At 53.4% G+C, this 14141-nt stretch overlaps 6 protein-coding genes across 6 annotated transcripts; 3 read left to right on the top strand and 3 right to left on the bottom strand.

Annotated features, from left to right (window-relative positions):
- Positions 1-272: 272 nt before the first annotated feature.
- Positions 273-1082, top strand: A1O7_07374 (uncharacterized protein; the record flags this gene model as incomplete). Its single annotated transcript, XM_007761374.1, has 1 exon — positions 273-1082. One exon carries the CDS (start codon positions 273-275, stop codon positions 1080-1082), a length of 810 nt encoding a protein of 269 aa, XP_007759564.1.
- Positions 1083-1546: 464 nt separating this feature from the next.
- Positions 1547-2424, bottom strand: A1O7_07373 (uncharacterized protein; the record flags this gene model as incomplete). The annotated part of the gene is made up of 3 exons (XM_007761373.1): positions 1547-2041; positions 2094-2171; positions 2230-2424. 3 exons carry the CDS (start codon positions 2422-2424, stop codon positions 1547-1549), a joined length of 768 nt encoding a protein of 255 aa, XP_007759563.1.
- Positions 2425-2910: 486 nt separating this feature from the next.
- A1O7_07372 (uncharacterized protein) lies at positions 2911-9060 on the bottom strand (the record flags this gene model as incomplete). Its single annotated transcript, XM_007761372.1, has 1 exon — positions 2911-9060. The coding sequence occupies one exon, from the start codon at positions 9058-9060 to the stop codon at positions 2911-2913; it is 6150 nt and encodes a 2049-aa protein (XP_007759562.1).
- A 349-nt stretch (positions 9061-9409) lies between these two features.
- A1O7_07371 (uncharacterized protein) lies at positions 9410-10048 on the top strand (the record flags this gene model as incomplete). Its single annotated transcript, XM_007761371.1, has 1 exon — positions 9410-10048. The coding sequence occupies one exon, from the start codon at positions 9410-9412 to the stop codon at positions 10046-10048; it is 639 nt and encodes a 212-aa protein (XP_007759561.1).
- Positions 10049-10183: 135 nt separating this feature from the next.
- On the bottom strand, positions 10184-11162 carry A1O7_07370 (uncharacterized protein; the record flags this gene model as incomplete). Its single annotated transcript, XM_007761370.1, has 2 exons — positions 10184-10313; positions 10363-11162. 2 exons carry the CDS (start codon positions 11160-11162, stop codon positions 10184-10186), a joined length of 930 nt encoding a protein of 309 aa, XP_007759560.1.
- A 1097-nt stretch (positions 11163-12259) lies between these two features.
- Positions 12260-14006, top strand: A1O7_07369 (uncharacterized protein; the record flags this gene model as incomplete). The annotated part of the gene is made up of 3 exons (XM_007761369.1): positions 12260-12565; positions 12617-13627; positions 13677-14006. The coding sequence occupies 3 exons, from the start codon at positions 12260-12262 to the stop codon at positions 14004-14006; spliced, it is 1647 nt and encodes a 548-aa protein (XP_007759559.1).
- Between the last annotated feature and the right edge of the window lie 135 nt (positions 14007-14141).

The following is a 14141-nucleotide window of genomic DNA, read 5'->3' as shown; positions in this document are numbered from 1 at the left end:
GGACACCCATGCCAGTCTAGGCCCAACGCCAGTCTAGGCGTCATTGTCATCAAAACTCGGGGATGGAAGTCCCAACCGAGGTCAAGGTGATGATGGAGATGGCCGACTGAGTGTTCTCTCCGCAGCACAAGTTCGCTTCTACTGTATCCTCACCCAGAGTCGAAGCAAAGCCAGCGACGAGCGCACCGGATTGGTAGCGATCGGGACTCGGAGCACAAGATAGCGTTGGACGCTTCTGTTCTTGGATTTTCTCAACTCTCAGTGAGCGACCGATGGCGAGCGCGGTCTCGTCCCTCTCAACCGGCAACGGCAATGAACGCTTCAACGCAGAAGCCGCGAACTGGGATAAAAACCCCTTCGTGCATGAAGCCAGCAAACTAGCAGCAAAGGCCATCATCCAGCAATTCCCAGCACTGCAGAAGGCACGCCCAGGGAGGCCTAAGCTGGACGTCCTTGAGATAGGATGTGGCACGGGCCTCCTCTCCTGCATGCTCGCACCCTATGCGCGACATTATGTGGCCGTCGACGCAGCCCAGGGGATGATCGATGTGCTGAAAACAAAGTTGCAGCGATCTGAATCCCCACAAAACATCATCCCAGTCGCGGTGTTGCTGGAGGATCCCGAGGACCGCCACCTGCCCCCAGCTGACGAGAACGAACCTGACGGGAAGAGGCTGAAGTTTGATCTCATCACCTCGCACCTTGTCTTGCACCACATTCAAGATCTGAAGGCTGTCTTGACCACCATGCTCGGCTGTCTCAAAGATGGGGGAAGTGTGGCGTTGACCGACTTTGAAGACGCCGGTCCAGAGTCGAAGAGATTCCACCCACAATCAAAGATGGGCGGGGTCGAGCGGCACGGGATCCATGCCGAAACCATGGAGCGCTTGATGAATGATGTCGGGTTCGTCAACGTCGAGATCAGGGCCGCCTGGAGTATGGACAAGACGGTGGAGAAGTTTGAGGGCGAGTTTGGGCATGAGGCCAAGGCTGGAGAGCCTGGTCAGGGGGTGGTGCAGAGTTTCCCCTTTGTGCTGTGCATGGGTGAGAGGAAGTGGTGCCAGTCAAGTGACGGCTCTTGACAGTATGTAGCATTCGTGGCCTGGACAGACCAGAGGCTGAGCCCGGGACATCTCAAACCCACGACGACGTTGGTGGCATAGACACGAACAGCTCTTTGAAACAAGGTATCGAGGAAGGTGGCGATCAACAGTTAATGCATACTCGTACCACAACAAGCTACTGCGCTTAAGAAGAAAGCTCCAATCTTGTTTCCAATGCCCCCTTCCTGCTCCTTTCTGCCAGGCCTCATTCATTGTTCCTGAAGCACAGTAGAACATTCTTGCCCCTAGATTGACAGTGCCAACTGGGCGAGCGCACTGGCTTCCCAAAATCTTCTCCAAGTCTTTCCGGCATGGCGATATTCTGCGTCCGTGGCAGACCAACAGCAACTAAAAGCCCTCAACGTATTGTTCTGGCCAGCGGAAGAGAATCGCAAGTGCAGCTATTTCGACATCAGTCCTGTGAGCTGCAAGGGCCCATCCACCTAGACCTCCATAAGGGCAGCCTTCTCGTCGGCGGCACCCTCCTCCGTTCTGGCAGCCTGCAACCCTTGCTTGCGTGCAAGTCTCTTTTCCAGGCGGAACTGCATGACTGTGCCCAAGAGGATTCCAAAGTTGATTTGAACCGGCACCACGACGATGGCATATTCGAGGGTCTTGACATGCGCGAGATCCATATCGGCAAGGATCTGGAACGCCCCATAGCCCAAGCTCGTAGTGATGGCAATACCAAGCAGCATGAAGGCACGGACGGCCCAGTTCTTGCGGGTGTTCTTTGGGAGCGTCTTCGAACCATAGGCGCGGTTGTCAACGTACACGAAGGTGTGGACGACGTAGCATGCGTAGGTGAGGAAGGAGATGCCGATCGAGATGGGGAGGAGGACCATGTTGAGTTTCTTGAGGAAGCACATAACCTTCATCGCAAAAGAAGGCTTGAGTGGATCTTCGGGAGTGTCAGGGAAGACCTTGTCAACCCACCACTGTTGCTGTTAGTAGTGAAGCTTTTAGACAAGACTGGCTTATCAAACGTACCTGGAAGAAAGGCACCCAGATGATCATGAAGATGCAGACATAGAGCCAGGAAACAAAGTATCCCACGGTGTAAGCAATCTGTTCATCACGATTGTCAGTATGCTTCATTCGTCGTAAATTATGGGAAGAGGCATACGCCGAAGTCGTCCTCTGCAGGGGCTGGATAGCCATGCTTTCCAGCGTAGACGATCTGTATTGGACCAACCCGGAGGGCTTCAATCAGTGCCATCAGTAGCACAATGTAGCGGACTTGCTTCCTCATCATGCGGAGGTCGTGTCTGCGGATGTCCTTCCATGTCTCGACATCGGGAGCAGTTGAAGAGCCGGCCATCTTTGCTTGCTGCGCTGCGAAGTTGCGCTGAGCCCATCCGCGAGTCCACTGGCAGGGCATGGTGATGCTCAGTTGGCGACGGTGCGAATCGAGTTGCATGGACTGAGGCCCGGTGGGCTGTAGATGATGGCTACGGGCGTACTTATGGCAATGGGGAGTACAATAAGTGTATCAACACAAGCACGGTGGGGAGGTCGAAGGTGAGCTCAAGGTGAACGGACAGTGAGGCTGTGAGTATTGGCGGCTGCCTTGCATCACGGTGCACAACGGGCTAGTTTGGCATCAAGCCTCTGATTGATCAGTCTGGGTGACAGCCACCCCACCCACAGCCCCTACCCCTCGTCACCCTCGTCAGAGTAGTTTAATTAGTGGGTGTCCGGGTCTCTCTAGGCTCCTGTGTCAGCCTTGTTCGGCCCAAAACGCGCTCCAGCCTCATCAAGATGTGCCTGGTAATTATGCGCACTGCAGTGCTACTTCTTCATTCTTCTAATCCAAGATTATGGGCACACCATACATGACAGGTGCTGCGCCGTTGAGATACTTCAGCATGCAAGCCTCTCGACCGTCTGCTACAGCCTGATCCAGGGACACCGGCCCACGCTTTGGACTCTTCTCTGCCTTGCTCTTCGTCGACTTTTTGAGACTTGGTCCTTCGGAGCCACTTCGTGCCTTCAACAAACCCCAAGTTTCCATAAGCTGCAAAGCAAAACGGTCAATGTCTCGATCCGTGACATCCCAAAGAGTCCCGACTAATGCTGGACTGCCTCCACTGAGATAGCTCAAAGGCATGCCAGATGGCTCGTAGACCCCATACTCGGACAGCCTGGCGCTGCTGCAGCCCATCAACAGCGTCGTTGCACACTTGTCCATTTTACGGATAGTGCGAGGCCGAACATATTGCCCAGCGCCGCCATGACCAAAGTAGAGCATCAGGTCGTGCTCCTGTAACGCCGTCTCAAATTCGCCTGCTTCTGGTGGCCGGTTGACGATGGCTTTGTAGCTAGGCAACTGATCTTGGAAGATCTGGCCAAAGGCTTCTTGCGTCGACTTCAGATCTGAAGATGGGTTGAGTATATACGCTCCCTTTGTTTTCCGGATCATGTATGCTTCGAAGGCTGGCGACTGTTCACTTAACGTTCCCAACCGTTTCCATATAGCGCCTAGCGAGGGCATTCTCGATACAGCGTGCCCTCTCAGGCACGAGAGTGACTCCCAAGGGAAAGCCTGCAACTCTTTATCCAAGACGAGTATCGTATGGTCGTCCTTGTCATCACCGAGTGGTGTCGCGTCATGGTAGGCATGCAATCCATCCAATACTTCAACCAACATGGCATCGAAATCAATCTCATCGTATGCGTTGCGCTCACCATTGAACTGGAGGATGTCAATTACAAAGTATAACAGATCTGTGACCGCATCCTCCAAGTCGGCTTCTCGAGGGTGGCCAAGTCCAACAAAGAGCTCCAGCACATGATCGTGTAGTTGGACTGGGGAGTTACCTGACCGCGACGTCTTTTGCCTGGATGGAAGGTGCCTGTTCAGTATCGAGTTGAGTCGTTGTCCAAAGGCCAAAAGGTGGCGCTCGTCTCGGCGAGAAGCGCAGAGCATTCCACGAAAACCGCCAAACCAGACATTCTCAATGTTATCCAAAAGCGTTGACAGCTGCTGATCCAAGTCTCGACGCTCGGCCAACCAAGCTGCTCTGACTGATTTATCCGCTGAAGACCCTCTGGCATCATGTGCTGTCGCATTGGCTCTCGCGATAATCTCCAGCATCTCTTTCTTTGCGCTGGCCAGGTCGAGCTCGTCGGTCTCTCCATCTGACGGATCTGGTCTTGCCAAAGGGATTCTGACCACGAACGGAGATGCCTGACGCCTCAAGCGAGCTACGAAGAGCTCGTTCTTATCTTCGCTTAGTTCCAGGCAGACCACGGCCCACGAAGCTGGCAGGAGAGCCATATCCAGTCCCTTGGCTGTGTCAAGTTCCAAGGATCTTTCGTTATTGATTTCACCAGCGCTTGGCCATTCCTGGATTCTGGTTCTTCGGGTCGCGCTGAGCTCGGCTAAGGTGATGAAGTCTTCACGAAGCCGTGCCATATCCAACGGACGTGTTATATGCAATACCAAGTCGAGTGACGAGGGGACCAATGGCTGATTCAAGGCAGTGGAGAGCAGAGCTATCTGCGTCAGAATCTTGTAACAGGTGTGAACGAGATCAGTAGAGAGCCGATTCGACCGGGAATCGTTCAGTCCCTGCAGTATATCATGGGCCTGAAGCAATAACGCGCTCCCGTTTCTGAAAGTGCTGTTCTCTGATTGTTGCTTTGCGACCCGAGTTTTGGCGTTCACAATAGCTGCACCCTGTACGAAGGACACCCTTCCACTCTTTCTTGCAGATATATACCTCACAGGAAGGGCCACGGCTGTTTCAGCGAGCACGCTGTGTGTGGCATCATCAGAGAAAAGCTTCAAGGCAGCTTGAACCAAGTTGAGGGCCATGGAAATCGACAGTCGTCCGTCTTCGTCGTTGTGGCAGCCAATAATATTGCTGCATCCTGTCGCAGCTCCTGCCTCGCGCTCCAAGAACATGAGTCTCGCTTCCAAGGCGGATATTCTCGCGTCGACATCTCTGGCCTCGAGTGTAGATGATTCACACGACGTGGTGGTTAGGCTGAGTTCATTGTCTTTTCGGCGACCAGCTGTGCCCTGCTTCCCTGGCTTCATTGCAGTGGATCTGGTGATTTTGCCTTTCGGAACCCGACAGGCAACATTTTCGTCACTATGGATGGCATACGAAGCCCGGTGCTGCTTTGCTTCTGCCAAACACCGGTGAGCCGCTGTAGGGTCTGACATGACCAGATACGCCTCGCCTCTATTAACTAGGGCGAGTGCCTGATGGTACTCTGAGGCGTAAAGAACGTTCGTTTGAATGGACTCCAGCGTTAGCTCTCCGGCTTTTGCAATCTGGCCCGCTCGAGCATGCAGGACACTCAACTCACTCAGAACAATGGCTTTATCGGCTGAACGGCCTGTTGTCCTTGATATTTTCAGTGCCTGCTCATAGAACGTTGCAGCATCTTGATAAATCCCACAATGAGACATCAAGAATGCCATATGTCGGAAGACATCAAAGCATAACCGAACATATGGCGTACAGGAGACTGAGCTCGCCGTTAGTTGCAAAGCAGGCTGCTTCGACAGATCGAGCTTCGAGAATTGAGCAGAGATGTCGTGTATCTCGGCGTCTGCGGGAGCAGTTGATTTTGAACAAGCTGCGGAAGCCCACAAGTTGTTGATTGAGGACCAGATAGACGTAGCAATCTTGGCGGATTGTCTTGCGAGAACAATGGCCTCTAGAAGTCGATGCTGCTTGAAAGATAGCTGTGACTCCAAATAGGCTGCTCTGCAAAGCAGGCCTTGTCCTCTCAGCTTGGATTTTGTCAATGATGGTCCAGCCGACATGTCCTGGCTTTCCCAGACACCCTTAGCTCGAAGCAGGCAATGTAAGCATTCTTCGAGATTCAAAACTTGTAGGTGGTATTCAGAATATGACAGTAGCAGCTCGACTGCACAGAGCGGTTCAATCCTGGCGTCTCCAAGCATTTTGTTCGCTATTGCCAGCGATATTGCCGCAGATTGGGCATCCTGCAACCGCAGGTGGATACTGCTCTTGTGCATGAGAATGCTTGTTATGCAGAGGCCCGGAGCCTCGATTCCAAGATTCGACAGATGTTCCAGTGTCCCCAAAGCCACCAGAGCAGTGTTGTCGTTGCCGTTCATGCTGGCGTAGGCGCTTGCGAGTAGAAGTGGAAGAACATGTGCTTTCACATCTTCAAAGAGCATCTGTGTCTGCTCCAAAGTTGTACAGGAGTGGGCAATGTCGGAGAGGTGCTGCACCGCTTGGGTGAGCTCTTGATGGGTAATTGATCCACGAAAGAAACCGTGCTGAAGACACAGCAGCGATCTGAGTTCCGGCCCAAATTTGCGCAGGAAGACATCATCCTTTGTTTCATTCGCGCGAGTCAACAGGTCTTGAACAACAGCAGCGTTCACTGGGAAAGTCGAAGCTGGCGTTCTCTTCCTCAGACAGAGACCAAGAAGATGGCTGAAGGATCTCAGCATGCACACTTGGTACTCCGGCTGGCTCAAGACCTGATGTAGCGTTTCCGCCATCCTAGCACAAGCGCTGAATTGGCGATCACCCAAATCCAGCTCAAGAATTGAAAGCATCTGTTTCTCTATTAAAGCAGCTCGGTGTATTGGTGGCAGGGAATGGTCGTCGTAGAAGCAATCATTCACGTCGTCTCGTGGTGGATGATCGAGTATAGTCCTAGCATAGGCGGTAAGTACCTTTGCGAACGCTTTGCGGTTCAAGTCTTGCTCGGACCATGCGCAGCGAAGTGGCCCAGACAAGAGCAATTCCACAATGTCACTGAGTAAGCCTTGTTTGATGGTGGCAGAAATGGCATTCCGAAAAGCACTTGTAGCCATGACGAAGTTGTTCGATTCCAGAAAACAGTGCCCGAGTTTCTCGAATTTGAGTGGAAGATGTGCAGATCTCTGATCCGACAAAGGCAACTCGAGGAGGCCTTGGAGTGATAGCTCAAGCATCCTTGCTTGTTCCAGAGGCGGTCTGCCCTGTTTCACGGCTGCTAGATACCGCGACCAAGAAATTTGGGAGATCCGTAGTCGAAGCTGATTGCATTGAGTCTCCATTGAGCTTTGGGCCTGAATCGAATGGTAGTCGGTCTGGAGACCATATATCGCGGCTGAGCAGTCTTTAAGAGCCTCCCACACCATCTGCGCCAATTCAGATGTCTGTGTGATAACACAGCGATCCGTGGACAAGACAGTATCGATGGTCTTTATGAAGGCCGTTAGATAAGCTTGCTCGATGTTTTTTAGAGGAGTCTCCGCCGTCTGAGTCAATGCCGCTGTCATATGGCGTTTCAGAAATCTGAAAGAGGCATATATGAGGCGAACAAGGCGAATTTGAAGGTCTTGGGGACAACCCTCATGGGCGCGGACATGACCTTCCGTCTGATCTGCCATGACCAGCGCCGCAACCGCCTTACGGAGTCGTGCAAGGTGCACAAGGAGTCTGGCAAGTTCTGGTTGTGAGAATACCGTCCTCTCGTTAAGAGCACGTTCCAATACTTCCACCGTGCTCAACGCCTTTGGGAGATTGTGAGAGACATTCCTCAACAGTAAGGTGGTTATCCGACAATGCAGTACGAGGTTTAGGTCCCCAGACTTTGGTAAAATCTCTTCAAGAATGTATAACAGTTCTCCACCTCCATCTTTATCTTCCATAGTGTCCATTAGTGTCTCAGCAAGCTCAAGAGGTATGTCAGGTTTGCACCCCGCGGTCGTAAGCAGTTCCCGGATCGAAACAACGGAGTGTCCGACCTGTCGTGACGACATGCCCAAAACGCCGGTATAGGTTGACAGCTTCTTGAGTGCATGGTGAAATGGTCGCCATACATCGGCTGCTGGATCGGGTGTGACACCTAGGTGTGTCCAAGATTCGAATTTGACACGCAAAGACAGGAAGAACAGGTGGAAAAGAACTTCTGGTCGTGGCTTCTCCAAGCATGACTTAATGGCTGTTGCATACATTCGAGCAACGGCGAGTGCTATGGTTCGAAGCTGCAGCCCGGCCTGCTCAGGCTTGAGTCGTCCTTTTGACAGTCCTCTTGTGGTGATCCAGGCAGGACTTCCAGCTTTGTCGGGTTCGAGCGACTTCACAAGCTCAGGGCTAATACACTTGGGGCCCATCAATAGCGCAAGACGGAGGGCTTGACTTTGCATGGACGCTGTAAACCGGAATAAGGACTCGTCGTTCGCTGCATCAGACCGGCCGAGCAGAAAGCCCGCAATATTGCTCTCAAAGGCGATATTCCCTTCAGTGTAGCTTCGCCAATACACTTGTTGGATATCAGACAGCTGACAGACAGCGTGGCTCGCAAGTTCCAATGAGATGCTCCTGTCTAGAAGAATCAACGCAGCATTCTCCAGCCCAATACTTTTGCTGGCGTTAGGGCTCGTTGTTCCAGCGTCAGCTTTCCGCAGGTACTGCAAAGCGGAAAAACAGCATTCGGCAACCACTTCGGGATCACTTGGCTTGATACATGAGGGGGTCTTCTTTGGACCGACGGCATCTCTTCTCCTCTCCCCATTTCCGGACCGCTCGTGTAGAGCTCTGTCAGCCTGGGGAGGACGAAGTGGCGGTTGGCTGGTAGCGCTACATTCCCGGTCGCCTTTCAGTGCCTTGATAGTCTCTGCGAGGTTCTTCAGCGTAAGGTTGAAGGCCTCGGTAGCGATTTTGAGACAGTCGCTTTGCGACAAGTTGAGTGGGCGACCATCGTTGACCTCATGGATCTCGAACGTTGCGCCTGGTTTCTGACGTTTCCTGGTGGCAGCTCTCACAGGAGGCTGACTTTTGGCAGAACCCTTCTTTGCCGGTGGCAGCTTAGCTGGGGCATGTGCATTTTTCGTGTCGCATAGGTCGTGGGAGCGTAGACCAAGAACCGCTTGCAAGTAGCGGAGAGTGTCAGGCGTCGGTGCCGTCAATTTGAGCTCCGTACGAACAGTGTCAGAGGTCGTGGTAACAGTGGCATCGCGGCTAATTGTCATTATGCAGAATAATGCATAGTATACGTGTACAGCAGTACGATGTGTTGAGCCTATGATCCCGATGATCTGTGCAGCCACGTAATTAGTTCGAGGTCTATTCGAGCTTCTGTTGAATTGAAAGCGCGTCCACGCTGTCGCTCGATTCGATCAAGTAAACACGGCGGATCTGGTTCCGGATTCGGCTCGAGCTCGGGGCAATCGCTGCCGATCAGTTATGGCAAGATTAACCGCGTGGTTCTCCCTGCAAAGTCCCAGGCAGTGACGGTCAAAGTTTCCAAGGTTCAGCGAGAATCATAGTCGCTGTGATACTCCGCTCTACCAATTATCCTGGCCATATTCGTTGGGCAGAATGAGGCCACTATTGTCATATAGCGCCCGCCCAAGTCGTTTCGTACGCCCTCAGTCAAGCAAAGTGTTCCCTCCCCGGCGGCGCTGGGTGCAACGGCACCAACACTCAGCCTCAGAAAGCCGCCTCCCTCGTCTGGCACAACCTGGATTCTGGGACTTGATCATTCCCAAGTCGCTCCGCAGTCACTTCACCAGGTGGGGGAGCGCTGTCCCAGAAAAGCCGACGAATCCGGCAACGTTCTTCATCTGGATCTATATTCTGATCGGCTCTCAGGCCATTCGAATCATGGGCCTCAAGAACGAATTCATGGCCTACTCTCGCAAGGCCGACGTCAAGATACAGCAGCTCAGGGAGGTCGTAGAGAAACTCCAACGCGGCGAAGAAGTGGACGTTGAAAAGATCCTCGGTACCGGCGACGAGACGCAGGAACGCGAATGGGAAGAGGCTTTGGAAGAACTGCAGAGAGAGGACAGAGTATGGCAGGAAAACAGGGAGAAAAGCCGGGAAGACAAAGAGCGCCTCGCTAGGAAGGAACAAGACGCAGACCCAGTCAGTGATGCTCAGGATAGACCCGAGACTACGAATCCGTTACCCTCACCAGACGTACCTCCAGTTGCGCGGCGCCCTGGGTTTTATTGATGCTTGCAACACTCCTCGGATACATGTCACTGCAACCATGGCAAACGTCGTAGCTCAGTACTCGGTGCTGCTAATGGAACACAACCCGGGCGTCATTAAGCCACCGTGAAGGTGGCCTACGAGCGGCATCCTAAGTCAAGCCGTCTTGACCACAAACCCAAGCCGGGGAAAGTGCAGTCGGATACTGTTCTCAAGCTCGATGACTACTTCGCTTCTGCTGAGGCCCACCAATTTACCTTCTTGTGGTCTGCCACCAGGTTTAGCACTGCGGTTGGTGAGTAAGTGAACCACGAGCGGAGGCAAGAAGGACTTACTCGTCGGTTGTGCCTATAGCGACTCTCACGCCTGCTTGTAGACCTGAGGGGTCTGCGGAGTCTATGCCGATGTCCTTCGCGGAATAGGCGGAATTCAAGATCTTCTGTTTGGCGTCGTCCGCACTGATCTTCTCGGCATCCTTCTCGGGAGCGTGGAGAGGGAGACCATTGATCCAAGCATGAACCTTGGGGAAATTTCTCTCTGAAAAGCCTGGCTCGCTTTTTACGTCCAAAGTTTGCAAGACAAACTTGATCATCCAACTTGCATGAACGTCGGCAATGGAGCACTTCTCTCCGCCGATCCAAGGCCCTCGCGCCAGGAAGTCGTTCTCTACAAGATCGAGCATTTGACGGAACTCGGCCAACGCACTCGGCCGCAATTCCTTGTAGTCGGGGCGATTGAACACTGAGAAGAGCTCAGCCCTGTCCTTCAAAAACTCTTCGCTCATCAGCTTTTCTGGAACGAGTGGGAGACAGATCCAGAAGGTGCGGTAGCCGAAGGCCTCGTACGCATGGTCAGCCGGACTTTTGACTAGCGCCGCTGCCTTCTCTGGGAAGGCACTCTGGACTGCTTCGAGGAAGACGTGATTATCTGCATACAGATCACGCCCGATGGCATTGACCGGAATTCTTCTGTATGTGATTCCGAGATCCGCAAGGATGGGCCGGGGCATTACAAATGGCTGTTCGCAGACCTTGAAAGGAATGCCACACTTGCTCAAGAGATTTCTCGCCTTCTGTGCGTTTGGCGCGAACTGGTAGTCGAAAAGGACTACTGGTGGTTCCGAGACGGTACCCATTATGTTCTTGTGGACAACTATCTGAGTTATGATCGGCGGAAGAGGCACCGGGGACTATGCCAGCGTCTGACGAGAAGGACGCAAGGACCTGTCTGTCTACAACAAAATGCGCCTTGAAGATATCCTTCTCTTCGCTAGCTCGCGAATTCACTTCTTTGCGGGGGAACAAACTATCGCGACGGGCGGGGAAGATCGAGTTGCAGGTCTCGGTTACGATGGGCCAGAGGAAGCTTTTCTGGCGACGATCCAGATCTCCCGGTTGGATGCCGAGATCACTGTCATCAGCGTGAACGAACGATTCTGCGTCATTCAGGCCCGAACACAGGTGCCACTGATGGGCCGTCGTAGTAATGAATCACGCATTGGCAATGTCTGGTGGTGCCGAACGGTACGCTTACATACGCGGGCGTTAAATACACAGCACGAGTTCTGGGGGTACTCCGTACTTGGTGTTGAGTCCTCGGTACTAACACATTGCAGGCAGAGGTCGACCCTCCCTTCTCGTCTTTCCCCAAATATTCTGTTTCTGCCCATGCTTGACGGACAGCTCCGTGGTATTATCCATCCAGGACATGTGAAATCGAGCCATAGTGAAGTCATTGAAGGTAGCTGTAGGACCGTACCGATGTGCCCGGACGGGAAGGAACCTGAGTTTTCGCCAAGGCTGCGCCTGCCTCCAACTCGCCTCTCCGCTTTTATATTTTTCATACAACTGATTCACTGCGCTGCGATATTCAAGAGCACACGGCCAATTGCCTTTTAATCCATCCACTAAAAATCCCACGACCGACCCTCGCATCCCTCAGCCTTTCATCACTGTGTCCTAAAACATTGCCATATTTCTGCTACACCCTTGGGTGCTTCCCCTGTGACTCTATTTTACCTTGTACAAGATCGTCTTCTTGCTTGCCTACCAGATTGCCGCAGTTCTGCGAGATTCTCTTTTCTAGATCCACTGCGGTCTAGCTCAAATATATCGCGTCCATCCACGCACAGGTCGACAACACTCTAGCTCTTCATTTTCTTCGCGAACGCGACTTCGACTATCAGACAATAACACCGGGTCGCGTTTGCTCATCTCCCGCTGACCTCGCACCATGGCTACCGAAATTGCTCCTGTCAATGGCTTGTACGGCACATCTCAGTACACCCAGCCAGCTGAGCTTGCTGCCTCTACTCCCTCTGCGCCCACTCACGCGACCTCGGCCTCACAGAGTACGACCGCGTCAGCTACCACGCAACAACAGAAGGCCGACCCGCAAGAGATCGGCTGGTACTTTGTTGAGCAATATTATACTACTCTGTCCAAGACCCCAGAGAAGATCCACCTGTTTTACTCCAAGAAGTCTCAGCTGGTCTCCGGCGTCGAGGCTGAGAAGGTCGTTCCTGCTGTTGGCACGAAGGTGTGTCTGTTCTTCGGAAAACCTTGAGATAATGCTAACGTGTGAGCATAGGCCATCAGCGACAAGATCAAGTCCCTGGACTTTCAAGACTGCAAAGTCCGCGTTCTCAATGTCGACTCACAAGCTTCGTTCAACAATATCGTTGTTCAGGTCATTGGGGAGATGTCCAACAAGTCTGAACCGCATCACAAGTTCGTCCAGACCTTCGTCCTTGCCGAGCAACCCAACGGCTACTTCGTTTTGAACGACATTTTCCGTTACCTTAGCGACGATGTGGATGAGATTGTCGAAGATGAACAGCCTCAGGCCGAAGTTCCTGCCGAAGAAGTCCCCACCCCTGCCGAGGGTCTACAAGACACCCAGCCTCATATCGAAGATCAGATTGTCACCGAGAACGCAGCCGACGAGGTCGACGAGAAGCTTGAAGAGCAGACGGAAGCCCCACAAGATATTGCTGCAGATACCAACGGTGATGATGCCCCGGAACCAAGTGAAGAGCCCGTGGACGTTCCGGCAAGCGCGCCTAAAGAGGATGTGTTGGCAACAGAGACGACTGAGCCAGCCGCACTTGAGCAACCTGCCGAGCCCGAATCCACTCCGGCTGCGATCGAATCCACAACAGAAGCTGCTGCACCTACACCAGCTCCGGCAGCCGCTCCCGAGGCGCCAGCTGCGAAGAAGACTTGGGCAAGCATGCTTGGAGGAGGAAGTGGTGGTGGTGGTGGTGCTGTCCAGAAGCCCGCCGTTCCCGCTCTCCCAATCACAACACCAGCACAACCGAAAGCTCCGCGACCTGCGCAGCCTGCACAAGCTCCCAAGGCTCCGACTGAACCGGCATCAGCAGCCACACCACCCACAGCTAGCACGCCCACTTCGCAAAGCAACGGCTGGCAGACGGCTGAGCACAGCAAGAAAAGCAATCGACCGCAAAACAAAGCCGCCTCTGATGGAGTCACTCTTGCGTACATCAGGAATGTGAATGAGAAAGTCGACGCCAGGATCCTTAGAGAGGTTCTAGAGAGCTTCGGCGACCTCAAGTACTACGATGTGTCCCGACCTAGGGTAAGTATCAGTTTTCTCGTGCTTCTTCGCTTCCTCTAACGGAGTACAGAGCTGCGCCTTTGTCGAATTTGCTGATCCGGCTGGATACGCAGCGGCCGTTGCTGCCAATCCCCACACTGTCGGCACTGAAACAATCTATGTCGAGGAACGACGTCCTCGTCCTAATGCTTACGGCGGCAGCAATGCTAACTACACTCGTGGCGGCGGCCCAGCCACTCGTGGTGGTCGTGGAGCGATTCAAGGCGGTAGTCGGTCTGGAAGCCAGACCAATTTCCCCAAGGACGCTGGACGCGGTGGCAACGTCCAGCACCAGAGAGGTGGTAAGCCTGGCACTGGCACTATCACCCCTAAAGGTCGTGGCCAGGGTCAGACCGTGTGATGCTCCTCGGTGGGACGAGATGATGCACTCGGTCGTCTCGCGACCGAGACCAATGACATCGTCAGTCTCTGCTCTGTCGGGCCAACCCGGGCGGTACATGGGGTCGAGGTCGGACTTCAGCACCTCTTTCAACGG

This window comes from Cladophialophora yegresii, assembly GCF_000585515.1.
Source record: "Cladophialophora yegresii CBS 114405 chromosome Unknown aczIN-supercont1.5, whole genome shotgun sequence".
NCBI classification, from domain to species: domain Eukaryota; kingdom Fungi; phylum Ascomycota; class Eurotiomycetes; order Chaetothyriales; family Herpotrichiellaceae; genus Cladophialophora; species Cladophialophora yegresii.
The sequence above is the reverse complement of the archived record's forward strand: the minus strand, read 5'-3'. Positions and strand labels throughout refer to the sequence as shown.